Source organism: Fundulus heteroclitus, chromosome 1 (assembly GCF_011125445.2).
Source record: "Fundulus heteroclitus isolate FHET01 chromosome 1, MU-UCD_Fhet_4.1, whole genome shotgun sequence".
Lineage (NCBI taxonomy): Eukaryota > Metazoa > Chordata > Actinopteri > Cyprinodontiformes > Fundulidae > Fundulus > Fundulus heteroclitus.
The window spans coordinates 31,285,234-31,312,752 of record NC_046361.1 but is presented as its reverse complement, the minus strand read 5'-3'; the positions used below and the strand labels follow the sequence as shown (position 1 = coordinate 31,312,752).

The 27,519-nt window shown below is 39.2% G+C and overlaps 2 protein-coding genes across 3 annotated transcripts; one reads left to right on the top strand and one right to left on the bottom strand.

Moving 5' to 3' along the window:
• The first annotated feature begins 5 nt into the window (after positions 1-5).
• On the top strand, positions 6-9,094 carry pqbp1 (polyglutamine binding protein 1). Of its 2 annotated transcripts, none has more exons than XM_021323106.2 (7): positions 6-107; positions 3,360-3,447; positions 3,552-3,663; positions 3,827-3,927; positions 5,479-5,697; positions 5,776-5,833; positions 8,744-9,094. In XM_021323106.2, exons 2-7 carry the CDS (start codon positions 3,381-3,383, stop codon positions 8,892-8,894), a joined length of 708 nt encoding a protein of 235 aa, XP_021178781.2. In that variant the 5' UTR covers positions 6-107; positions 3,360-3,380; the 3' UTR covers positions 8,895-9,094. The 2 variants fall into 2 exon arrangements, with proteins under 2 accessions (XP_021178781.2, XP_012730962.2); XM_012875508.3 differs by having other exon boundaries at positions 3,549-3,663.
• Positions 9,095-9,949: 855 nt separating this feature from the next.
• On the bottom strand, positions 9,950-26,467 carry gpkow (G patch domain and KOW motifs). Its single transcript, XM_012875648.3, has 11 exons — positions 26,239-26,467; positions 25,962-26,122; positions 25,727-25,872; positions 23,427-23,533; positions 15,401-15,605; positions 15,167-15,299; positions 13,908-14,076; positions 13,703-13,823; positions 11,491-11,560; positions 10,251-10,336; positions 9,950-10,167 (listed from the first exon to the last, which is right to left on the bottom strand). The coding sequence occupies exons 1-11, from the start codon at positions 26,430-26,432 to the stop codon at positions 10,039-10,041; spliced, it is 1,521 nt and encodes a 506-aa protein (XP_012731102.2). The 5' UTR covers positions 26,433-26,467; the 3' UTR covers positions 9,950-10,038.
• Positions 26,468-27,519: the final 1,052 nt, after the last annotated feature.

Sequence of the window (27,519 nt, the reverse complement as noted above, 5' to 3'; positions counted from 1 at the left end):
GTCATCAACGTGCGTCGACGACTTCCTTTTTTGTTTTTTTTTTCTGTAGAGGCGGCGCACCATCTTCTGTTCTTTCAACGACTAAAAAGCAATTTAATATCCTACGGGTGAGAGATAAACCATTAATAATTATCTAGATTTACATTAATACTTGTTTTGTATTTTTATTTCTTTATAAGTCTTATTTCCTGGGTAAAAGACAGCGTGCTTGTTTCTTTGGTGTTTTTTAGCTGTTGCTACACGGTTACCCCTCCAGGCCATGCAACATTGTTCTTTGCTAGACAGTTGCCTACTGCGGTACACATTGAATATAAAGTAGTAGTCTTTTAAAATAATCAGCAAGTTGTCGTGTTTAAAACCCTGCATTAGCGACTTATTTTCGCTTTAACACACATCGGTAAGCTGCTTTTAATCGATTTCTGATTTAGTTTCAACCCAGAAAAACAGCTGATTATTACTGGCTGATTATTACTGGTCGTAATGTGAGCCAGCACTGTTCTTTATTTTCATCCCAATAAATCTGCAAATTATCCTAATTCTCATTACTTGTTGTTTAACAGTTAGTTTATCAGTTCTCCTTAAATCAATTTTAAACCCTCAAATCGGCTTGTTGCACTGTACTCGTATTATTGTTTTTTTTTTGTAAACATACCTCCAGAATCCAGACTTTATGATTTTAGGTTGGAAGCTGTATAATATCAAATCATATTCAGTTATTCAGAGTTTTTAATTACTATTTTATGTGAATGAGCAACACAAAGAAACCCATTGCGAAGTGGAAATCAATTGATGGTAACTTGTGGTTTTCAGAACTTTATAATCTGAGGTTTTCAGTCAGGATTGGAGAATTTATTTAGCTTCGTTCTGCATCCAATCACACATTCCGTGCTTGCTGTGGAAATGCCTCCCCACAGCAAGATGCTGCTGCCACCACTTTAACTGTAGGGCTGGTGTGTTCAGGGTTAAAGGGATTATTTTAGTCACACATTTGGTTTTTGTACGCAGTCCAAAAAGTTCAGTTTTGGCACCATCTGACCAGAGCACCTTTTCCAAAGGTTTTTTGGAAGCAAAACAAGAAATCTGACTTCCTACGACTTCATTTTAGCAGCGGTTGTCTTTGCCACTTTTTTCATAAAGGCCAGAGCCCGTATTCACAAAGAAGTTCTTCTTCTTCAGGTAGCATTTAAACTAATTGAGTGCCGTACCAGAGAGTCCGACCACGCTCTACGGTCGCTTTATTCGTATATCATGGTTAACATTGTCAAATGCTGCGCTGAGGTCCAGCAGAACCAGCACTGTGGTTCTTCCACAGTCTGTGTTCATGTGGATCTCATTGAACACTTTGACGAGGGCGGTAATGTGGTGAGCACAGAAACCGGACCGAAAAACGTCAAAGGAGTTGGTCATTGTAAGGAAGCTATTTAGCTGTTGAAACAGCTTTTTCGAGAACTTTATTGATAAATGGAATGTTGGAGATTGGCCTTTAGTTCTGCAGACGTGATTTGTCCAGATTGCTCTTTTTTTTATCAGTGGTTTAATAACGCCTTTGGGGAAACACCTGATGAGAGGGAAGAATTTACCATTCGAATCAGGTCAGATGCATTGGCAGGCTGGACTGTTTTTTAAAGAAGGTTGTAGGTAGGATATCAAGACAGCAGGAGGAGGAGCTTAACTGATTTATGATTTCTTCTAAGCTTTTACTGTTGGGTTATTGAAATGTTGTCAATTTATTCTGCATTTGTTATGTCTGAGCATAACATCGGTGCTGGATTTGGTGTGGATGTGCAGATTAACCGTCTAATCTTTAAAAAAAAAAAATTATGCAAAGAAGTTGTGAAGTTCATTGCAGGCCCTGGTAGAGTGGAGTTCAGGTGGAACAATAATAGGAGGTTTGTGAGCTCCTATCAGAGCCTAAACAATCCTAACGAGGATTCTTAGCTTCAGACTCATTCAGATAGTTGCTGAGAGCGGCTCTGAGTGAAGAAAGAACAAAAGTTTTTAACTTAGTGAGGTGTGGTTGACCCTGTTGCTAGGTGTGACGCTCTATTTATATGATTTGCTTATGTTTACTGTTTGATATTAATTAAGAGGAGCAGCCCCTTTTCGCAAAGCTCTGGGAGGAGAATGGAGGAGTGTTGAAAGGTAAATTGCTCATTGCTGCCGATCAATGCCTCTTTTTCCCGGCATGTCTTCCCGCTTTTATACGCGCCAGCCTGGAAAGTGAGAAACAAAAAGCTAGAGAGGAGGCGGCATCACACGGGGGAACTTCTAGATGACCATCATGTAACACAGATGATACTTTTTCACCTCTTTTTTCTTGTGGATTTGTGGATATATTCTTCTGTAACTTTTTCAGTTTCTTTTAAAATGTATAGAATTCAGAGCATTTTCTTAGACTTAGACTTTATTGTCATTTTGTATGCACAGAGTGCGTACAGAACGAAATTTCGTTTGCATACAGCTTGAGAATTTCAGTGAATTGCAGTGGATTTCAGAATAAAGTAACTTTGCAGGATAATAAAGTAACTTTGCAGGAAAATAAAATAACTTTACAGGATAAATGAAGTAACTTTGCAGGATAAAAAAGTAACTTTTTAGTATTTTTCTGTAAATGATGTAAGTATTCCTTTGTATTATATTCTCTGTCAATTTCTCCGCTTTTTATTCATGATGAGTCAATATTTTTCCTATTATTTATCCTAAATAAAATGACGTTATATAGCAGCACCTTTAACCTGTGGGGCTGGTTAAACTAATTATTTTCCCTCTATGGGGATGGAGAAGTTTAACAATCATGTAATTATAATAATTAGACATGTTAAAGAGGTTTATGTGCTCATATACGCTGTTTAGGTCAATCAGCCAATCATCTCTCTCCGTTTCACCGTCTTCCCTGCTTAAGACACTCTTAGGTTCGCTAATAGTCCTCCTCTCTACTCCTAAAAAACACTTTAGGAGCTCTTTTAAGGCCTCGGATGGTTTATGAATAACTTTTATGTTACCGAGGTAAAATTCTAGGAAAAATCGTCGATTTGGGGAAATGACGTCACTAAGAGCTACTTTTAGTTTCAGGGTTCTTTGTGAATACGGGCCCTGATGTTTGGAGTGCATGACTAATTCTTATCCGTCTTATTAACAGATTCTCCCACCTGAACATGTGGAACCCTGCAGTTTCTGTAGCGTTATCCTCTCTTTGCTGCTGTCTTTATGCTCTTTAACTGGCCTGTCAGATTAGATGGATATTATAGTTTCCTGTTATAACAGAATAAACAGACGAATGTGGGTTAAACACAACTGATAGGGTTATTAGAATATTGAAAAATAACTTAACCGCCTCATGTTTTCCTCCCCAAACACAGTCTTTACTCCAGTTTGTCAGAATGCCTCTCCCTCCGGCACTTCTGGCCCGCCTGGCCAAGCGAGGGATTGTTAAACCAACAGACCAAGGTATTAATCTGGTTTTAACATTTAAGGCCTATCAATCTACTTTATTTATTGATTCTTTTAGTTTTTGTCTCTTCTGACAACTATCTTCTGGTTAATTAAAGCAGAAGCCGACGAGGAGATTATCGCTGAAGATTACGATGACAACAATGTGGATTATGAATCCACCAGACAGGAGAACCTTCCTCCTAACTGGTACAAAGTGTTTGATCCAGCTTGGTATGTACTCCTCAATTAAAATGTAACTCTTTGGCACCTTATAGTAATCCCGACATAGCCTTACCTCCCAGATTTCTGTTGCACTATTAAATTATCGATGAAACTATTCAAATTACCTGAATGATAATGATACTTTTGATTTAAATGTTGTTTTTCTCCACAGCGGTCTTCCTTACTACTGGAATGCAGAGACAGACATGGTAGCCTGGCTATCCCCAAATGACCCCACCTCAGTAATAACAAAACCTGCCAAGAAAGTAAAAGGTAGGATTTTATAAACAGCCAGCCAAAACTCCTAAATTATCTGGCAATTGCCTATCCTTACAGTTAGAGTCAGACATTTACATTCACCCTTTGTGGACATAAATGTTAGACTGTTTTGGGCTTTAATGGTTTATTTTAATCCTTCCTTTTCCCGGGTTACCGATAAATAACAAATATAGATTTAATGATTTGAAAACAAGTTTAATTAGTTATACAAGTTAAATTTATTCAGTGTTTTTGCTACAGAGGATCAGAAATATATATATATATACAGGCCTTAAATATATTTAACTATACTCCCAGTAACATTTAGATAAATAAGATTTTCAAGTTTTAAAGAAATCCCAAAGTTTTGGAGCCATGAACGAGGTCGTGGACTGGACTGTTCTTATCATAAACATTAGAGGCCATTTAACGTCTTTAGTTTGGTCGGACGTACCCAAGTTTTGGACCGTACGTCCTGCGCAGAGTTGAAGTCTGGGACAATTCAGAAGTTTAACTTCAGGAATCCCAAACCAGGAATGGTGCTGCGTCTGTCTGGGATCATTGTTTTTCTTAAACTCACAGTGATGTCCAGGTTTCAACCACCTAGCTACTGATCTAAGGTGAAGTTGAAGAATTTGGAGGTGCTCGTCTCTTTTCACTGAAACATCGTCGGTCCCACCACACGATGCTGCCACCGCCAGGCTTGACGGATGACTTAACAATTGTTCTTAGATGTAAAAGTCGTCCTGAACTCCTCCAAACTTCTTGTAATCCTGGCCAAATAGCTCAGTATCTCCTGTTCTCATAAAACCTTCCTCTGAAAAACACTCGGCCTGTCCAAGTGGGCAAACTTTGTCTTTCAGTAGAGCTTGAAGGTGTTGATTTTGAGGCAGGACTTTTTTCCTTTGTCTGTCCCCTCTTAGTCTATGTTGATGTAAAGCTGTCTTCACCATGGATAGTGACACAGTTTGTAATAACCTTGATGCTCCCTGGATTGTTCTTAAACATCAGATTGGTGTTACTTTGAGTGTTCAAACTAAAGAATTATCTAAATTGGTTTTATTTATGGATAAAGCAGGTTAACATTAAGCTTCTGAATGCCATTTCCAGAGCCATGACTTCAAAAAACAAATAAATTCTGAACTATGCTCAATAAAAGCAACCGATTCTTCCTGAAAAACGCCTTAAATATTCATTAAAATTTAAACCAGATTCTACAGAAAGGATGTTGTTTCTCTGTAACTTGCTGATTTAGCTGAATATATAGATATATATATAGATATATATAGATTATATATATATATAGATTATATATATATAGATATATATAGATATAGATATATATTATTATTTTTTTTTTGGCGGGGGGTAGATTAGGAAAAAAGAAAGAACAGTAAAGTCACTTGGAAAAGGGGTTATTTAGATAAAAATTCAAAGTGAAAATCATTTATGCCCATGACAAGTGTATGCAAACTGTATGAATACAGATTTGGACATACATTTGTAATTGGGAGATGTTCTTCTTTGACAAATTTTTAAAACATCGTCTTGTTTTTTTGTTTTTAGTTGACGTTGTAGATGAAAGAGCAGAAAGACCTTTTGAGAAGCTGGAGAAGGAGCGAGAGCGAGAGCGGGAAAGAGACCGGGAAAGGGAAAGAGAAAGAGAGCGGGAAAGGGACCGAGAGCGGGACAGAGAGAGAGAAAGGGACCGGGATGAAGGGAGGGACAGGGACAGAAGGAAACAGAGGAGAGACGACATCGCACCCTACGGCAAAAGCAAAAGAGGTAATATTCCCAAATTTCTCTTTTTTTTTTCGCGTAAGCTTTTTCCAGAGACACATGTTGAGTGTTTTTATTTTTCAGGAAGAAAAGATGATGAGATGGACCCCATGGATCCAAGTGCTTATTCTGATGCTCCAAGGTACAGTATCAGCAGCACCTTCTTCTGCTTTAGCTGTTTATTTGGACGAGGGATCTGCGAGCCAGCTACACAGGATGCGTCTTATCTACCCCTATTGACACAGTATACATACCGTATTTTTCTGACTTTAAGTCGCTCAGGAATATAAATCGCATCAGTCAAAAAATGCGTCATAACGAGGGAAAAAACATATATAAGGCGCACCAGATTATAAATCACATTTATTTAGAAATTTTTCCTCACACAATCCAAGACTAAAAACTAACATTTAATCTGGTGAGGCAATTTATTCAATTACAAAAGCAGGTGAATAATATGGATGACTGGAGTAAATTAGCACAACAAGCCACCAACTCCATCCCGGGAAGTTCTCGTCAGCATTTCAGTGTAACGGCCCGTTACGCTAAAAGTTGTCAAAATTACGCTGAAATTAGACCGTGAGCGCAATGGTGCTATGTACTAAGCTAACGGTACGACACGGATGTTTCAGAGCTACGTAAAGCTGACTTGCAGCATCAGCAAAGTTGTAAACTGCGTGAACAACAGACCTGTAAGCTAGCGCTAGCTGTTATTAGCTTCACGGACAGCCAAATAACAAAGTTCTGTCTCGGTCTGGGCTCTACTTTCGAGCTTCACCACGCAACGCTCTGCTGCATGAATGCAGACTGAAACAGTGACATACAAACATGTGTTCTTTATTTGTTATCTTGACAGGAGCAACATATAGTTTTGTCAAGCCTAGAGCGCCCTCTTGTGGCTACAGGTGGTAATGTTTACTACTTGGTTCATGTTGGTCAGTATGATTTACCAATTAAAATTGATAAATAAGTCGCACCTGATTATAAGTTGTAGGATCGGGCGAGCTATGAAAAAAAAGTGTGACTTATAGTTCGAAATGTATGGTACTTTTTTACACATATATTGGACGGCCATCGTAGAAAATAGTTGCAACTGATTAATTTAACATTTATTTTTCATCAAAATTGGAGCAGCTTTGACAGCGGGCAAAAACTCATTAAAAAGCTCATCTTATTTTATGACTACTAATACAAAAAAAATCAGGAAGTCTTTACTGCAACACTGACTTTAAATGCAGAGGGGTGCCGCTGCAGCGTAACATGATGCATGCTTGTTTGAAACTTTGCTGGCACTGCAGAGCAGACACCGGGTCACGTGAAAAGGTAAGCCCCGTGGGAGCGAGGTGGCTGCAGTTTTCTGAGTCAGGCCCTGCCGCCGCTCTCCTCTGGTTTCACATGCTGGGCGCTACCTTTGAAATAACATCGATCCTATCGGCTGATTGGTCAAACACATAGACGCTGTGGTAACCAAAGAGCTTCAGGGGGAAGCTTAGAGAAAGAAAAGGGGAGATTTTGTTTGGCTATCCAGTTTTAATTTGTTTTGTTCGTCCCACCCTCGTGACGTTCATAAATATAGAGCATTACACGTTTTCTGGAACGTACTGTATGTTTTTGTAGCCGATTAACACATTTTGCATGATTAACATCGTCCCATCACCCTAAATGTGTTGATGAAATATTAGTTTTGTTGGCTCAGAAGACAACCAGAACCTATAGTCTAAAGCGAAAGCGTTTCCTTCTTTCTCTTGGTCATTCAATTCAATGATAATGTCAAATATTACAGTTGGCGTGGCCTTACGTAAATATTGTTTCACCATCAACATGATTCCTTAATAAGAAAACTACAAAACTGGACTGAAAATGAGTCTGACTGCTGTCAATGTCCAAAAAAAGGACCCATTAAGACCTTCGGTAAGCCAACACACTGCAAAAACTGAACTAATAATAAGTCAGATTGTCTTGAATTTAGTGTATTTGTCCTTGAATTGAGCGGGTAAATAAGAGGATCTGCCAATGGAATGAGTATTTTGACCTTTAAAAAAAGATAATTAGATATACTGCACTTGAAATAAGATGATAGAGATGAGTTGTTCCTATTTTAAGCGCAGAAATCTTATTCCATTGGCAAATCATTTTATTTGCATGCTCAAATCAAGGACACACTCATTTTAAGCAAATTCAACTAATTTTTAATTTTGTTTTAGCAGTGCATAAATACTGATCACCACAAGTTTGGCTCTTTGAAACAAAACATGAAGGAACAAAGGATTGTAAAGCCTTGTACTAAACACAGCAGATTCTAAGTAAATAAATGGATGTCAATCCATCTTTAAAGGCAAAGATGAAAACTGACTGAGGTCTCCATTTGCATCTCTCTGTGATGGATGCATTTATTTCTTCCACCAAACTTTCTCAAGGAGACGTTACTCCTTGAGTAACCAGCTTCTTTGGGAATAACTTGTGTGTCTAACCCTCCTTGTGAAAGGTCTTGACGATCTGTCAAGTCAGAAATCATCCCCACTATTATGTGGGCCATAACAAAGCTAGAAAACATATAAAAAAAAGTAGTCTTATATAACAAATTGTCTGAGAACCAGATTTTTTGGGGTTTTCATTTACTGTCCATAATCTTCAACATCAAATCACTGATTTTTTTAATCTACACGTTTCAATTTTTAAGTGGAATGGCTGAAAAATGTTTACTTTTTGATGCCGTTGTGATTTATTTGTGATGCATCTGCATATCGTTTGCTGCAGAGAAGGAAGTCTGCGTTATTCCCTGATCTCTGGTGAGCAACAGATAGTCGATGGGTCTAAAACAGAAACTATCCGTCTGAGTCTCCACATCACCGATAATCAAATCTGACAGGAATCAAACAAACTGGGGTTTTCCTTCATGGAAACTTCCAGAAGCTTTCTTTAGAAGCTGAGCGGCTTAGCAACAAGCGGTACTTGTGGTGTGACTTTGATGTGTGAAGTTGGTCTCACAGCCGCGGGAATAATGCATGAAATGAAGCCGTTGATTAAAAGCAACGTGTTTTTATCTTCACAGGGGCTCTTGGTCAAGCGGCCTCCCCAAGCGCAACGAAGCAAAGACGGGCGCAGACACGACAGCGGCGGGGCCTCTGTTCCAGCAGCGGCCGTACCCCAGCCCTGGAGCCGTGCTGCGCGCCAACGCCGCCAACCATCCCCCCAAGGAGTGAACGGGGACCCCACGGAGACGGCCGGTGGCTCCTCTGGCTGCACGTTAAAACTTTTTTCCTTTCTAGATGTGCGCTTTGTCAGAGTCAGTGCTACCGCTTCCATGCTCATGTCAAACATGTACATATGTTTTATAATAAAGAGCGACACCTTTGTTGCTACTAGAACCATCTTCTACCTTAATAAATTTCAACATTGTTCTGAAGCTTGCTCATCCTTTTCTTTTTGCTGTTGCACACTGCAAAAACGGATCTAAAAATAAGTAAAATGTTCTTAAAGTTAGTGTCTTAATCCTTGAGTTGAGCAGGTAAATAAGATTATCTGCCAATGGAATGAGTATTTTGACCCCTAAAATAAGATAATTAGATGATATACTGCACTTGAAATAAGATTATGGGGATGAATTTTTCCTATTTTAAGTGCAAAAATCTCATTCCATTGGCAAATAATCTAATTTACCTACTCAAATCAAGGGCAAATACATTCATTTCAAGAAAATTTGACTTATCTTTAGTTCTATTTTTGCAGTGCATGGTCAGCTTTCAGTTTGTTGCAACATTTTTATCAACCACAAATCACTATGTTCATTAATTTAAAAAAAAAAATAAATAATTGCAGATAGAGATCACAATAGTCTACAAATAGCGATAACAGAAAATGCTGCTTCGTTCACAACAGATACAATCTACAGAATTCAAAGTGTAAATCTGCTCAGGAAGGCTTCGTCTCGCCGTGGCCTGGTTTAAATCCTGTAAAAATCTACCTAAAATAAGTAAAATGTTCTTAAAGTTAGTGTCTTAATCCTTGATTTGAGCAGGTAAATAAGATTATCTGCCAATGGAATGAGTATTTTGACCCCTAAAATAAGATAATTAGACATCCTGTACTTAAAATAAGATGTAGATGAATTGTTCCTATTTTAAGTGAAAAAAAATATTATTCCATTGGCAAATCATCTTATTTACCTGCTCTAATCAGGGACAAATATACTAATTTTAAAGAATATTTTACTTATTTCTAGTTCTGTTTTTGCAGTGCAATGATAAACACAAACATATTTCTTCGCATGGTTTTTATTTAAAAAGAAAGGGGTTACACAATGCTTTAAAATTAAATTCTGTTACATAGGAATGAGACGGGACTCCATCAGTGGTCTGAGGCTCCCACATAGTGACAAATGGAGTCATAATCCAGGGTGAACAATTTCTCCTCGTATCTGTCGAGCTGCACCATCGCTCTGCACTTGTCCTTGTCCCGCTGGAGGATCCGACCGACCTGAGCCGACAAAGGAAGACCCGGTGATTAGTGACAGGCAATCACGTCTGGACCAGTACAAGCCTCCAGCGTTTAGAGCCCACCTGTCCCCGGTGCTCGCCCAGGACCACCATCACGGCGTCGTGTTCGCGTTTTGGGACGATGGTTTCCAACATGTCCTGCTTCACATCTGCCGCAGAGAGACGGGTTAGTCGCTGATGTAATTTAGAGCGGCTGCTGCCATGGCAGCAGTCAGGAGAGGATTGATTACCCGGCCATTGATCATTATTCGCAGGCTTTGATTTTGCATATAGCCTTGAAGCTACGGGAATTATAAACGTATTTGCTAAACATGTCCAGGTTTCCGTCCAACTCAAAAGATTTAACGGGGTTTGTAACTGCCGGAAAAACAAGGTTTAATTTAAAATATGGGAACAGAATAAATGATCAGTATTATAATCAACATTTTCCAGTTATTGAGACAAACAGTTGCTTGCATAAAGTTTTCGTGCTCCTTTAGCTTGTTTTCATCCGATTTCATGTGACGGAGCAACAAAAGGGGCTGCACGCTATAGTGGTAGGAGAATAGTAGCTGGATTCTTGTTTTTACATATATAAACCTGAAAAGTAATTTTATTCACAATAAGAAAACGAATGGGGGGAAAGATAAAATTCAAATGCTTCATCAGGACGACAGCATGAACGGTGTGCTTAGTGGGGGGGAAAAAAAACAAAAATCTTAAAAGGATCTCAATTTAAAAAAATGAATTAGTTGGTTTTAAATTTCTAAAACTACCAACAACGCTCCTGGGATGTCGTCTCTCCAACTAAAATACAGGACTGTCTCAGAAAATTAGAATATTGTGATAAAGTTCTTTATTTTCTGTAATGCAATTAAAAAACATGAAATGTCATACATTCTGGATTCATTACAAATCAACTGAAAAATCAACTGAGGAAACATTCTAATATTTTGAGATAGGATTTTTGAGTTTTCTTCAGCTGTACGCCATAATCAGCGATATTAAAACAATAAAAGGCTTGCGATATTTCAGTTGATTTGTAATGAATCCAGAATGTATGACATTTCATGTTTTTTAATTGCATTACAGAAAATAAAGAACTTTATCACAATATTCTAATTTTCTGAGACAGTCCTGTAGATTTAAGGGATTCATAGAGGTCTGTCCACGGAACAAGGCTCTTAACCACATCTTGTTCCTATTCGGTTTGTTAAACTGAAGTAAGGGACTTAACTCCAGTGATGTATAAACAGATAAACACATTTTGCTCAGAGGGAGTCCAGGCTTACACGCAGTGGGGGGGGGGAGAGGCAGGACTCACCGTCTAACAGTCTTCCCTCTTCAGTTCGACACACGCAGGTAAACGGCGTCAGGACGTCCTCCACTCGCATCTGCAGCAAAGCAACAGAGATTAAACGCTGCGATGGAAACTCAGGATTTATCAAGACAGCAAAAAATTAGCAACTTAATGGTAAAAGGCTATAAAACTCAAATTTTCATTCATACGTCGACAGATTAAAGTGGTTTTAATGAGACAACAGAGTTGAAGGTGTGCCTGGTAGCACAGAAGGTCCTGGGTTCTCTGGCTTCCTCCCAGAACCCATGAAAATAACTCATGTTCATCGGTCTCTCTAAATTGCTTTTATTTGTCGATGGTTGCTCGTCCTGTGTGTGTCTGCGTTGCCCTGTGACGGACTGGCCACGTGTCCAGGGTGTCGCTGCACACTGCTGCTCAGCTGGCTGAAAAAACGGCTACAACTTTTTCCCTGACTTATAAAAAAAGGACGAGTTCTGCAGTTTAAACATATTTCCAACCGTTTTAAAAACACCAGGTCGTGGTGCAGAAACCCAGCGCCATCATGAAGGGAACGCATTTGTTTTTGTGAATCTAAACCACAGGCATAATGTCATTTAAGCAGCAGACTGTGGATTAGCTAATGTCAGGTTGATGTGCTCCATATGTTGCTCTATGAAGAGCAGAATGACAAAATGTAGACCAAAATAAATGAATCATTCTGCTCAAGAACATGGAAAATCCCATTAAAGTTGAGTGTTTATGCTACGTTTTTGTTTGAACCTACAGATAAAAACCTAATTAAAAGGGTAAATGTTCCACATAACATTATTAGTGATCCAAAATGCTGCGGCAGAAGTTCTGATGAAAATCAACAGGAGGGATCATATTTCTCCAATTTTAGCTTCCCTTCATTTAGCTTCCCTTCATTGACTTCCTGTTAAATCAAGAATAGAATTTAAAATTCTTCTTCTAACGTATAAAGCCCTTAATAATCAAGCTCCATCATATATCAGAGCTCTGATTACCCCGTATGTTCCTAACAGAGCACTTCGCTCTCAGACTGCAGGTCTGCTGGTGGTTCCTAGAGTCTCTAAAAGTAGAATGGGAGGCAGATCCTTTAGCTATCAGGCTCCTCTCCTGTGGAACCAACTCCCAGTTTTGGTCCATGAGGCAGACACCCTGTCTATTTTTAAGACTAATGTTAAAACTTTCCTTTTTGACAAAGCTTATAGTTAGAGTGGTTCATGTTACCCTGAGCTACCTCTATAGTTGTGCTGTGATAGGCCTAGGCTGCTGGAGGACATCAGGGTCTATTTTTCTCACTCTACTGATTTCTACTGTTCTCCAGTTTTGCATTGTATTACATTGAAATTACTGTCGTCATTTCAGCTTTTAACTTTTTGCTCTCTCTCTTTTTTCTTCATAGTAGGTACACCTGGTCTGACGTTCTGTTAACTGTGACATCATCCAGAGAAGACAGATCACCCGCTACTACCATCTAATATAGAACAGATTACTGGATCAATGTGTGCTTCTCTGCTTTTTTGTCTCTCTTGTTGTGTCTCTGCTCTGTCTTCTGTAACCCCAGTCGGTCGAGGCAGATGACCGTTCATACTGAGCCCGGTTCTGCTGGAGGTTTTCCTTCCTGTTAATGGGGAGTTTTTCTTCCCACTGTCGCTTCATGCTTGCTCAGTATGAGGGATTGCAGCAAAGCCATGTACAATGCAGACGACTCTCCCTGTGGCTCTACGCTTCCCCAGGAGTGAATGCTGCTTGTCGGGACTTTGATGCAATCAACTGGTTTCCTTATATAGGACATTTTTGACCAATCTGTATAATATGATTGAACTTGATTTTGTAAAGTGCCTTGAGATGACATGTTTCATGATTTGGCTCTATATAAATAAAATTGAATTGAATTGAATTGAATAGAGATGATGTTCCACATTTTCTCTGATGTCTGACCTGAATTGATTGATTCCGACTTATATTCTCAGCTTTATAACGTATAACAGAGGAAAAACTGGGCTGTAGCTTCTTCAGCAGAGGTCAGTGGTTTGCAATCCAACAGAAAATGAAAGTAAAGACAACCTTCAGTTTGGATGGCAGTGAGAAAGGGTCAATAATCATCTTCAACCTTAAACCTGCCCAGCCGTGACGGATCTGAAGCATTGATCTACTTTGGAGTGAGAAGCTGACACACACACACACACAGAGGATGCTGAGGCGTCGGTACCTTGGAGTTGTAGTACCTGCCCGCTTTAAACGCCTTGTCTATAAAGCGGACTTTCAGGTCTCTCTGGAGCCAGGAGGGGGGAGCCGAAGCTTGCCTCGCTTCTTTCACCGGCGGCTTCTCTCTGCGCAGGAAACGGCAGCAAACCGAACGTTTGAGGAGACGCGGCGAGTTAAAAGCCATTAAAAGCACACGGGACTGGACGTACCTGTCCTGACTGGATTCTCTCTGTTTCCTCTTCCTCGCTTTGCCTTCGTCCCTCTCTGATGACTGGTGTTTGACTTTGTCGCTGTTGCTTCTCTGTTCTTTCTCCTCCAGTCTCTGTCGCTCCTTCTCCTTCTCCTTCTCCTTGTCTTTGTGGGCCTTACTGAGCCGGCCTGTCAGAACAGCATCATTAGTAACCGCATTGTTGGAAGAGGGCGGCTGGTTTTATTCCAGGAAGAAGGCACTTTAGATTACAGTAAATACAGGTTTTGGAGTTAAACTCTGTTGTGCTTTGGTTTCCGTTTAGTTTTTTTGTTGTTGCATAAATGCTAAATTTTCTCCGGATAAGAGGATAAACCTGTTTGCCCTGTATAGCATCTGAGGAAATTAGAAGCACACTGAAATGTTCATTTATTCCTCCCAAGCTCTTGAACAGGCTTTGCTTTTACGATGCTCTCCAGAGTGGTGTTATCTCTGATTGTTAGGGCTGCACGACGTTAGCAAAGCATATTTAATAGCGTTGGTGAACGCTGCGATAACAATGTGACTAGCAAACAAATGCTAAAACTAAACAGTCCCCACAAAGACAGTCCAGCTCCTATGAAAAAAATTTAATTATTTCCATTTCAACACCATTTTTTGCCTCTATTCAAAATCTCCTCTACTGCAAATAAAACTTAAAGTTCTCCCAAAATATGTTCTGCTGCATCAAAGAAAATGCATTACCAACTAGAACAGCCATAGTAATTACTTACTAAGCTAATTATTACTACATCGGTGATATATTGTTATGCCCTTACATTGGTGTATCTTTTTTTCCAATCCACTTCGCCTCTTTCTCTACCAAAGTTTTTCCTTTCACTTAACTTTCCATGAATGGGCTTGGTTACAGCATTTTGGACAGCCTGCTACTTTACCAATAACTTTAGGTGGTTCACCCTCTTTCTCCACGCATCGTGTGTAGGCCATAAGATTTCTGTATGGAAACAACTTTCTGTTGCTGTTACATTGTCTAAGAACATTAGTTCTGGGTGTTGAGCAGCACTAAGCCAGTATCAGAAATAAAAACTTAATATATTTAATTCTGTGTTATACGAGTTTCACTTTTGAATTTATTTCCTGAAATGATTTTTGTGTTGTTTTTTTTTGGTGGTTTTCTAATTTATTGTGACACACCTATGGCAAAGCTGCAAATGGCAGCTACCAACATTCTCATTTGTATTTGTGTGAAAAGTCAACATTAATAAGAGTGAAACTACTCACTGAGGTCCTTGCTGTATTTTTCGTATTCTTTCTTTCCGACCAGTTTGACCCCGTACTGGCTGACCGTCACCGTCTTCCCGCCGATTGCCAGTTTGACTACAACTCGAGCGTTGTCTGCGTCTACACCTTCTATCTGCCACGCAGAAACAAAGAGTAATGAGACTTTTTTTTTTTCCTTTAAAAATTAGGCAGCAATGGTAAAGTTGGATGCAACGAACAAATGATGAGCGTTACTTTGCCGTAAAGCTCTTTATGGGCCCCGGATTGCACTAAAATACAGCCTCCAGGAGCCATCACTAGTTCCTCCTCCTTGGCCCTCTCCTCGCCAGGCTTCGGGGGACGCTGACGCTTGCCTGGCTCGAGATCCTTTATCGCTGAACGATCCGCTCCGAGGCCCAGCCCTTTTGGCCGGAGCTGGTGTTCGATTGGCTTCACGTCTCTGTGGGCGACAGAGTTAAATCAATGAACAGGGGGACGTGGACATGTGCAGGATTTAAACCAGGCCACGGCGAGACGAAGCCTTCCTGAGCAGATTTACACTTTGAATTCTGTAGATTGTATCTGTTGTGAACGCAGCAGCATTTTCTGTTATCCAATATTTGTAGACTATTGTGATCTCTATCTGCAATTAAATGTATTTATTTTTTAAATTAATGAACACAGTGATTTGTGGTTGATAAAAATGTTGCAACAAACTGAAAGCTGACCATGCACTGCAAAAATAGAGCTAAAGATAAGTCAAATTTTCTTGAAATGAATGTATTTGCCCTTGATTTGAGTAGGTAAATTAGATTATTTGCCAATGGAATGAGATTTTTTGCACTTAAAATAGGAAAAATTCATCTCTATCATCTTATTTCAAGTGCAGTATATCTAATTATCTTATTTTAGGGGTAGAAATACTCATTCCATTGGCAAATAATCTCATTTACCTGCTCAAATCAAGGGCAAATACACTCATTTCAAGACAATTTTACTTATTTTTAGTTCTGTTTTTGCAGTGTGCTCGACTACTCCTTATGGAGGCGAAAGAAAAAGTTGAGCAACATAAAACATCAATTCATTAGAAATCAGAAAATTTAATTTGTTTAAGAAAATAAACGCTTTATTATGTACACTACATTAAAGCGTTAGTAGATTCAGATCAAACAGAAATAAACATGTACAACTGGAAGGAGACAAAGAAAAAAAAAAAAAACAGCAACTGAATGGCTGTGATCTTCAAGCCCTGAGGCAGCTGCAATAAAAATAGAGACGAGTGTCGTGGAAATCTCTGCAAGTGCTCCGAAACGCTCCACAACAGCATCAGAGGAGCACAGTTTGCTGCTACGTCTATAAATACAAAACTGTACTACAGAACTGAGACGTACAAAATTAAATCAGCTTGATATCTGTTTTTCTAAATCATGGTTCCTGTATATTAATGTCGCTTGGTATATTTGCACATTTCATAAATCGGCTTAATATTAGTATGAGGGCTACTAAGTGATCAGAGCGAGAGTAATTTGGTCATTAAAACATAATTTCTGCTGCAGAATGTTGTGGTGAAACTTGGGTTGTGGTGAAACTTGTGCTGCCATCCGGAAGGCCTCTTTTTCTGCAGAGACGTCACAAGACAAAACCAAACTGCGGTCTGCAGGGGTCTGAACAGCAGGACTCTGGACAGGGCTGACCTGATGCTCACTTAGAAACTAACAAAAAAAAACTTGCTGCACGTGTCTGTTGTAGGTGGTGCAGTGGCCTACATCAGCCTGCCCAATAATTTCAGATGTATCGCAAATAAATCCAAAAAAAAAACACCGCCTTTTAATTTTCACAGTTCTTGACACAGACAAATAGGGCTGGACAATAATTCAATAACAATATATATCGCTGATAGAAAAAAAAGGGTGAATAAAAAGTTCAATTGAACAGTTTTCCTTCCTTTTGCATTCCAGCCTATCATGTAGGTTAATATTACATCATTACATCCTACCAACCAATCACAAACGCAGACCCAGGAACGCTCCGCCCCCTTCAAAGAGTTCAGAGAGCTCGCTTTCTTTTTCATTTTTTGAATACTTGCAGTTTTGATAAAAAGTTGGTTGAATAATGGGTTGAGTTTGAATTCAGTGTTTGTGTGTTACGTAAAAAAAGAAGATTAAGCAACAGCATAAAATAGCCAGGGCTGCACTTAAAATGTATGTTTTGAATTTGTTGATAATTATCGATATCAATCAATATGATTTCTATTTTATTGATATGCTTTCTTTTCTACATCGCCCAGCCCTACAGACAAATTAAAGTGCTTTAAAAGCCTTGTTCAGGTGAATTTCTAAGCTTTTTCCAACTCTGTACCCAATAAAGGCAGACAGTGTTGCGCTAATAAACCAAACCTATGCTATAAAATAACAGTGTTATAGTATTTATGAGGAACCTTTAACAAAAAATGCATAAAATTATCTAATTGCTTTATGTAAAGCAGAAAGGCAACAATAATCCCTACTGCTGCTTAGATATTCTAATATATTGATTACTACAGTAGTAGCTAGGCATGTACCAATGTATATAATCTTATGGTAACCTTGAGCAAAAATCTCTAAATTTTATTGTATCACTATATAAACCAAAATGTGGGCACAGTAGCGCAGCAGGAAGCAATATTAGGGACCTGTAAGGTTTGCTTGTTTAAATGTTCAGGACAAGTCCACAGTTGTCTGAAAACTCCCAACTTCAGCTTTTAGAAGAATGTCATAACTTTTACTGCAGCTTCAAAGCGAGGTTAGAATAGTAACCAGTGGCGCCCTCTGGTTGGAAGAGGGGTAGATAAAGGAGTGGGTGTGGCATAGGGCTGTACGATACATAAAAAAGCATGTTGATAAAATATAAATCCTATTGATAGATATCGATAATTATCAACAAATGTAAAAATATAGTTTAAGTGCAGCCATGGCCATTTTATGCTGTTGCTTAATGACCAATTGTTAGATGCAGAACACACAAACACTGAATTCACACTCAAACCTTTATTCAACCAACTTTTTACCAAAACTGCAAGTTTTTAAAAAAATTTAAAAAAGAACCCGTGCTCTCTGAACTCTTTGAAAGGGGGCGGAGCTTGGTGACAGAGCATTCCTGGGTCTGCATTGTGATTGGTTAGGAGGATGTAATGACTGTAGTATTAAGCTACATGGCTAGAATGCAAAAGGAAGGAAAACTATTATTCTATTGAACTTTTTATTTACCCTTTTTTTTCTATCACCGATATGCGTCTATCAATCGATATATATATATTGTTATTGAATTATCGTCCAGCACGAGTGTGGCATCTTCTGAAATGTTTGTCAGAGCTCCGGTGATTGTCTTTGTTGGTGGACCGTGAGTGTGGTCACACAAGTTTAACGAGGTGCTTGCAGTTCACTCAGCTGCATGTGGGCTAGCGGCCCTCAAACTGGGGTCTCCGGACCCCCGGGGGTCCGTGAACCACGGGTTGGGGGTCTGCGTTCACTTCATCAAATAAGGTAAAAGCAAAATCAGCTAAAATTAGGAAGAATGACAACAGTTACATCAAGTTTGGCTTTATGAAGAATGAGGATCTAATCTCTACCAAATCTCTAACATTAGATGTATTTATAGATATTTTAGCATCAATTTCAGATTTTCCTGCTTTCTTTTTTTTCTAGGGTTAGATTAAATTGTTTTTTTTGTTTTTTGTCCGCCCAGCCTTGCATGGCTGGTAGACCAAAAGATCTGGGGGTGCGTCTTGTAAGGGCAGACTAACTGCTCATTATTGGTGATTGGTTTTGTCTTTTAGGGCCACATCCCCATTTTAGAGTAAATACATTTCTAAAATGTAACTGAGTTATCTGGCTTTTGATTTACTTTAGTTACTCCAGCCCCTTTCTCTGGCATCTCATGGAAAGGACAAGATAAGATGCTTTTATTTGTCATTACACGTACCAAGGTACATATAACGAAATTTCGTAGCTCAGATGGAGGCCTAGCCTGAGCTGCTGCGACTGAGCGCGCCGCCACAAATGGCCGACCTGACCAGGATGTCTTTTAATCAAATCAACAGACAGAAAATGTTAGTGGTTTTGAAACTGTCACTTTTTAAAACTTTGGTATCTACCCTGATACTGATAACCGACCAAAGGCTAGCAAAAATATTTTAGTTGTCTTCAAAAGGAGCTACTAAGACTTCAGGGCTGATAACTCCGCCCTGCAGTCCATTTATGAGGAGTCTGTCCTCAGACGTGCACAGAGAGGGCTTTTTGATCCAGCTCATATCCACTATTTGCAATTTGAATTACTACCATCTGGCAAACGGTATAGCATCTCCATTTGCAAACTTGATAGATTTAAATTAATTTGCTCCTACCCGCTCCATCAGATTAATAAATAATGTAGGCAGGATGCACTACTGCCATGTTAATGTTGCGGGCTGATCTGTTGGCTTGTTTGTTATTGAAATATATGTGGCAGGTGCAATATGTGTTTTATTTGTAGTATATTTATTTTACGCATTTTGTTTTGTGTGATTGTGCTCTATGTGTATTTAATGTGTTTTTGCTGTCCTATATGGTGGCAGCTTTAAATAGCAAACATAGTCCAAGACAAATTTCCCATTTGGTGAGAACATGGTATATATCTATCTATTTACATGTAGGAAATAAGGGTTAGACTCAAAAGAGAACACCAGAGAGCCAGCCTCATTTTGTTCAAAACATCTAAAGCATGGTTTACCGTCATTAACGTCACCAGGTCGTGTTCCTTGTCCTGACCTTATTGTCTCATCCCTTCGTTTCTGCTCCTTGAACCGAAACATCCATTTTAGAGGTTTGAATTTTCATGAGACGGCGGCCTCATTCATGAGCAATTTAAAATTAAAATTATATAGGGCGTGCTGTACCAGTTCTTTGTCTCGGCTGGCTTTTGATTTAATGTAAATTATTCTGAATCAAACGAAAAAGGTTTACAACAGTTTTACTTGGTTTTGTTTTTTTTGTTAGTATTAGAAATGATGGATGAAGAGAGTTCACTGAAGGAAGTAATGACAATTTTGGGGATATTAAGAAAAAATTATCTGAATTTAATTATGTTCTTAAACGCATACAAATGTTTTTCACTATGGGTAAAATAAATGGGCTTCTTTTCTCATTTACGTAAATTACCTTTTTAAATCAAAGGGTTTCACCCCTGACGCTCCATGGTTGCAATTTCTTACATTTCAGAAAAAGAAACGGGTATAAAGTTGATTTTCTTAAATCTTGGTAAAATAGTAAGATCCAAAAAAAAAAAAAAAAAAAACACATGTTTTAACTATGAATTTTCAGAACATTTAATTAAAATGTATTCTCCAAATACGTTCATTCTTTTATGAACCTGTTCTGTTTTATGGTATCTTTCCAGCCCTTCATTCCACTTACGAAGAAACTATTTTCATTTGTCTGAATAAATAAAACATTTTAAAAGCACAGGCTGTTGTTCTACAACACAGTATTTACCATTAAACACTTTCTGTGAGGTTTAAAATACATCCTGGAGCCTTTCTTGGACCCTCGTCCTTTGTCGTGTTATTAGCATTAGTTAGAGTTGTCAGAAATATCGATACTCTGAAAAGTATCGATACTCAAACACTGTATCCAGATACAATACTGATTTGACATGGTATCGATACTAAATATTTTGCATACTAGGCAAACGAAGAAGGAAAACCCCAAGATCTTGACAAGCCTGTGTGCAAACAGCGCTTTGAAGTGATGGCAAAGAAGTCAAGCAGCACAGCAAATTTGGCCAAACATGTCCAAGACCGACACCCTGGCCCTCATGAGGAATTCCAACAGGTTAGTAAATTAAAGTTCCTGTTCATAATTTAATGCAATATATTAAAGATATTACTTATGTTAGAGCGACCGGTGGTCCGCATTAATGTTGTGTGATTAGCTGTGGCTAGCATGCTACTAGGCATGTGTTATTTATTCAGTATTTATTTAGACACTTATCTAACTAGCATTTGTGATTCTGCCGAGAAAGCATGTTCCATGTATAGATTGAAAAAGTTTTTCATGTTAATAAAATATATATTTTTTGCTTTCAAGTATTTGTCATTTTTTAATCCCTGTTGTATCGAAAATGGTATAGAACATTTTCCTGGGTATCGATATCCAGTTTGAAATTTTACTATTCTGACAACTTGAGTATTAATCCATCAGTTATTAAAGGGATCCACAATTAGCTGTAACAATGGATTTTATTTGAGAAATATCTGTTTTAGATGTAAAACCAATACAGTAAAAATACCATATGATGTTTAGTTTTTATAAACCTAAATCAAATATTGATACACGTCGCCATGTTGTTTGCGCTGCAATGCATTCTGGGTAAATGAAGGATACTAGGTCCTGGCCCTACTTCCGTCCAGCCAAAACAACAATGGGTAAACCTTTTCAGTTTGAACTGGAGTGTGTTGAAAGTGATGTAAATGCAATAATAATAATAATAATAATAATAATAATAATAATAATAATAATAATAAACATGTAGTCATCAATTTTGTTGGTAAAAATGACTCAAAGTCTTGAGAAGTGTTCAGAGCACATATGTGGGTTTTTCAGAAGTTGTGTTTTCTTCCAACGGCGCTATTTATTTATTTATTTTTTTCATGTGGGAAGTGATGAAGACTCGTCTCACTTTTTCTGTTGTTTTGAAATTACAGTCAACAGCGACGTGTGGCATTGTCTAAATTTACACCAGTCAAACGCAACATGATAAAAAAAGAACTTGGGTTCCAGTCCCGTTGGACCTAACTGCATCATCAACCCAGCATGCATTGGGCAGATTAAAAAAATGGCAACCTCCATGGGTGAAAAATATAACAAAGAATATATAACTTTTGGATCAAATGTGAGTGTTTACACATTACAAACACCAATTTTTAAGTTAATAGGAAAATTACAACATATTTAGGCCATTGTGTACAACTAATTATGGATCCCTTTAAGAACTGTATCCATAAAATAATATCCATGTATTACTTTGAGTACAACTGTATCCTTGTTTAATTAGTCAAATCATCTGCCATTACCATATAACATAGAAAGGATTCCTGGATCAATGTGTGCTTCTGTGCTTTTTTGTGTCTCTGCTCTATATTCTCTAACCTCCAGTCATTCGAGGCTGATGAGCGCTCACACTAAGCCTGGGTCTGCTGGAGGTTTTCCTTCCCGTTAAAGGGGAGTTTTCCTCTCCACTGTCGCTTCATGCATGCTCAGTATGAGGGATTGCTGCAAAGCCATCAACAATGAGGACGACTGTCCACTGTGGCTCTACGCTCTTTCAGGAGGAGTGAATGCTGCTTGTTAAGACTTGTCAAGACAGTAAGGAATACTGGGTTTTCTTAGATAGGAAACTTTTTGACCAATCTGGAGGACTTGATTGAATTTGACTTTGTAAAGTGCCTTGAGATGATGCGTTGTGATTTGCCGCTATATAAATAAAATAAAATTTAACTACTATTTCTTACTGGCACCAGTTATATTTTCCCGGTTTATTGAGCAACACGTTTTTTTGTCTACATGTAGAATTGAATTGACTGCTGAAATGAGAAGCAATGTGCCGATCTGAAGGACCTTTTAAAGTGTTTATCTACTTTAAGAATAAATGGTTTGATGTTCACTGAAATCTAATTTAATTTTGGGGCTTAATGCATCTCTTTAAAACAGACATTTACCTGTAAACGTCTTATTTTGTGAGATCCGGAGCTAATCAGAGAACATCCAGGGCTTCAGCCCAAGATGCTTGATTTAGTCATTTTACATGTTCTAACTATACTCTATTATAAGAATATTGTGTTTAATGACTCCAATAAATGGAGTAATCTCATCCAGATGAAGGTCACTTTCAGCACTTTTGGTTTAATCAGGCGTCATAATCTGTCATATTCCACGAGGCGGTTTAGGACCCAAATATGATTTGGAACCAAAATAAAAGTAAGAAAAGCAGTAATATAACACTTTCTGATACTGTACAATGAAATAAAAATATATATGTACAGTATGGTTTGTTTCAGGTAGAAAACAGAATTAGGTGGGAGGAAATGATGGTACGTAGGCATCACACGTTGACACGACTTGGTAAGAGGGGGTTATAAGACCTGCAGCCATCAAGCACTCGCAAAAACTTTTTAGTTTTACCTGCACATAAGGTTTAACGATTTGAAAAGCATAGATTATTGTGTAGGAGACAAATATGGTAAAGGGGACATAAATCCGTCACTTACTGTTTAAATGTTAGTCCGATCCCCTCTTCCTTCTTCCAACCCATCCCTTTCAGCATAGCGAGTCCGTAAGCCTCAACAGGAATGCTCTCATAGTCTGCCTCTGTTGACTAAAAAAAACAAAAACAAATCAAGACTTATTAAACAGACAATGAAACAGGACAACACAGTCTCCACGAAGGCTTTGACCATTAGATTATGTAATGTTGGAGCTCTGAAACACAACAAAAGTGTTGGCAGCAACTGACAGAGAGAAGCGGTTTGTAGTGTGGCTCTTACTCAGCCTTTTGGCCCCAGGCCGTCACACTCAGCCTTGAGTCAAATCAAAAAGGCTGATTTGAGCTGCCCACACCCCCCCCCCCCCCGTCTTCCGGTTTTCCTCTGAGGATGGCCCGAAGCCCACCCTCTGACACAGGAGACGACATTAAAATGAGCTCGGAGCCATGGTGAGCCCCTTTGCCTGCCGACTCCAGCGTCCTGCCGCTTAGATCTGAGGTGACTGAGCACAGACAGAACATACTGAGGAGACATGTGAGGCCTCTTTGAAAAGAAACCAAGAGATCTGATTGGCTGCCCCCCATGTCTCTGGGGAGAGAGCGCCGAGGCCCGTCTGCCACCGAAGCCTTACTGTACTGACGGGTCATCTGAGCAACCGGATACGCATACAGCCACGTTTACGCCACTCAGCATTTTCACACACTCGAATTTCAGCTGCCAGCCTACCGGACGGCAGATTCTGCACCGTCAGACATGTTCGTGCACTCACTGAAATGTTTGCCTCAAAGAGTCTATCATGATGTTTAGATCACGCCTTTGCGCTGTTTGAGGAAATCATAATCAGCCTTACAGAGCGAATTTGGAAACGGAAAAAAAAAAAACGAGTTTGTCTCCAGAAATGCATACACACTGCCACAGGAGGAAATTTAAAGGCCTCCGTTTAGCCTTCCAACCCATCACACGGTCATAAAATATGGATCGTGAATGAAGCTTCCTCCTTAATGTTTCTGGACTTGGCCTTTCAGATCGGGCGTGGAGCTCCGCTGCCAAGTAGGAGATGAGAGCAGAGGCGCTGCTCCTCTGCATCCAAAGGAATCAATCAGGCTGGGTAGGGTTGGTGTTCGTGCCTCCTGTTGGAGGACATCCAGTTATGCACCAGCAAGAGGAAGCCGCGCTGCAGATCGACTCGCTGAAGGCACTTTATTTCCCTTCTGGCCTGGAAGCTTCAGAAAACCCAGAATAACTTCAATCGTTTAGTGTGCAGCTGGGGTTTCCCTCCTTGGAACTTATCTCCAAGCGACTAAATCGTAGATAAGCAGAAGACAATAGATGGATGCACGAATGGATGATAGCCCCAAAAGGGAAGCATTTCTTTATTGTCTTTTTCACCCCCAAGTGTGCAAGGCAGTGCAGTTGGGACATTGCAGCAAAGAGCTGAGAATAAATGCATAAAGGCAACATCCTGCTTTTGGTTACTGATTAAAACAATTATAGATATACAGTCAATTCAATGCATATCTAACGTGCATTTTAAATGGACTATTAGATTCACAGCTTATGTCCATGTATAAGGGTCATTGTTTATTTCTAAACTTTACCAGGTGCAAATTTCCAGTGTTCTCTGCTCTTTTTGGCCCATTTGTGAAGTATAAATACAATTAGGAATTGTATGCATTGCTTATTTGCACCAATCCACCCATATCTTCCTAGTTTGAAGAGGCATGGATATTTACATAATCACAATGTTTCCATTTAAAAAAAAGTTTTACACTTGTACTATAATCTCTCCATTCGGAGCAAAGCCGAACCAAAGCCAAATTATCTTGTTATATGAACCGTCTTGGCTATTAAAGTGGATTCTATTTAAAAATGGTCTGAATTTACAGCACACACACCGCTACAGAGATCAGGCTCAGAATCCAAAACCCAGAAAAATTACAGACAGGACAAAAATAAATACATTTAAAAAAAATGCATGGATAGATGAACAGATGGATGGATAAACAGATGGACAAATGGATGGGGGGGGGGATCTGAATTAATAGAAGGGTGAATGAAAAACAGATGTATGGATTAATGAGAGAATTATTGGAGTGATGGATGGGCAGCTGCACTGGGGTGGACGGACAGACAGATTAATGGATGGATAGATTAACAAACAGATGGATGTGAAACAAGATTTACACAAAAGTCTGGGGAATACGGTCTGGATCTACAACTAGGCTTCGATACAGTGTTTTTTTGTTTATTTTATTTTGCACGCTTTTTCCTCGTTGCGTTAGTCAAATTCAACACCGTCTACTTACAGGTTCAGGCCGCAGGTCCACCTTCACACGGTCTCCATCCTCAAAGCCCTCTGGCACCTTGTTCTGCATCAGCAGGGGGATGGAGAGGTTGAGATTGCGTTCTGGCTGAGGTCCATTCTGCCACAGCTCAAGCTGCCTCCGTGAATCTAAAAGGACAAATTAAGGAGAGTCATGAGGAGACCGCAGCTCTCATCCATACTCCACCACGACGTCGTCGTCTCCCTCGCACGCACACCTTCGATCAGTTCTTTCACAGCCTGAGACTCCACGGAATCCCTGTCCTGGGCCGGCGCCTCTGCCTTCCCGGTGCCTTCCCCGCTCTGGGCCGCTCCCTTCCAGCGGTTCTTCTGGATCAGGGGGATGATGAGCTCCTTCGGCTTCTCCGTGGGTTTTGAGCTGCAAGGCAATACGAGACGACAGAGTTGACGCTAAACAACAATGACGTTCTCGGATAAACACGTAACCGTTTGTCGTTGACGGTTTAAGTCGTAGCGTTAGCACAGCGAGCGTACCTCTGCAGTTCATTCTTGACTATTCCGGTCAAGTAATCTTTTTCAGCTTTAGTGGTCAGAGCCCCGCCGGTGGCCGGTGTAAATTTACTAACTTTCTTAGTGAAACCAAATGACACCGCCGCTGTTTTTCTCTCCCCGCGATCCTCTCCAAAAGCAGGTTCGCTAGCAGCGGCATCTTCTCCGCGCGACGCCATCACTGTTTGAGGAGGAAACGGACGGGAGCAGTGCATTCTGGGAGTTGGAGTGTATTTTCTAAAATTTTAATCGCTCTTCCGTTTCATTCGACTAAACGCACCACGAATCCCATCATGCATCACAGTAGCAGACATTTGTTTACGTTTCATTTGTCCTTAGCGGATGTTTTGCCTTATTTATTTCTAAAGAAGGGTTTAACTAACATATATAATAATAATAATAATAATAATAATAATAATAATAATAATAATAATAATAATAATAATAATAATAATAATAATAATAAAATTTGTTATTGTTACTATTACAACTACTATTATTATTACAAGCATATTGTAATAATATACTTGTAATAAACAGGACAACACAGTCTCCATATATCCAACCTTCTGAGCAGGGTGGGTGGCTCTCCATTTCTCAAGCTCAGCTTGAGGTTACCTCTTAGGATCTTAGCTGATCCTAAAATTGCGCTCTTCTGGACTGAGATGTTTGATGTTTCTCTGGGCATCTGTTGGAGCCACTTCTCCAGATCAGATTGAAACACTTAAAACATATTCAAGATCACACTATCGCATCAGACAAAAAAAATGTTATTACAGAAATATCTGCTTCAGGGAAAGTATGTATACCTGCCAAAGGTGTTTATTTCAAAATGTACTTTTAATTTGATAAATGGGTCCTTATTGGAAAGTTCCATTCTACTTTATTGAATATCATTGTATTTATTAAAAGTTACTCAAAGTCAATTTGCTTTTCAGATTAAATAAACCAAGACTTGGAAAACAGTAAATCGTTTTCTCTCATGACTTCTTTAAGTGACTTTACACCTCTTCACCTTTTCTGAAGCGGAAGCGTAATTGGTGGCACTATGCTGCTATAATATCCACAAAAACGATGCTCTAGTCTAATCCACTAGTGCCATCAAGGGTGGGTGGGGTTTGTGTGGGGTGACTTGACTCAGCAGTGGGAACCCCCAAAGACTGGACATATCCAGCATCTACAGTATGTTGTGTTTTCCCTTGGAGAAAGCCTGTTTTTCTCATAGGTTCAGAAACAGTGGCAAATATTGGATAAGGAAATATAAAA

Bases quoted from the DNA above. Each gene is read 5' to 3' on its own strand.
- gpkow (XM_012875648.3), bottom strand. From the start codon at position 26,432: ATGGCGTCGCGCGGAGAAGATGCCGCTGCTAGCGAACCTGCTTTTGGA. The intron at 14,077-15,166 runs GTGAGTAGTTTC...CTGTTCTGACAG, and splicing joins AAAATACAGCAAGGACCTCA to GCCGGCTCAGTAAGGCCCAC. The intron at 10,337-11,490 runs GTGAGTCCTGCC...TCTCTGCGGCAG, and splicing joins AGAGGGAAGACTGTTAGACG to ATGTGAAGCAGGACATGTTG.
- pqbp1 (XM_012875508.3), top strand. From the start codon at position 3,381: ATGCCTCTCCCTCCGGCACTTCTGGCCCGCCTGGCCAAGCGAGGGATT. The intron at 3,664-3,826 runs GTATGTACTCCT...TTTTCTCCACAG, and splicing joins AAAGTGTTTGATCCAGCTTG to CGGTCTTCCTTACTACTGGA. The intron at 3,928-5,478 runs GTAGGATTTTAT...TTTTGTTTTTAG, and splicing joins ACCTGCCAAGAAAGTAAAAG to TTGACGTTGTAGATGAAAGA.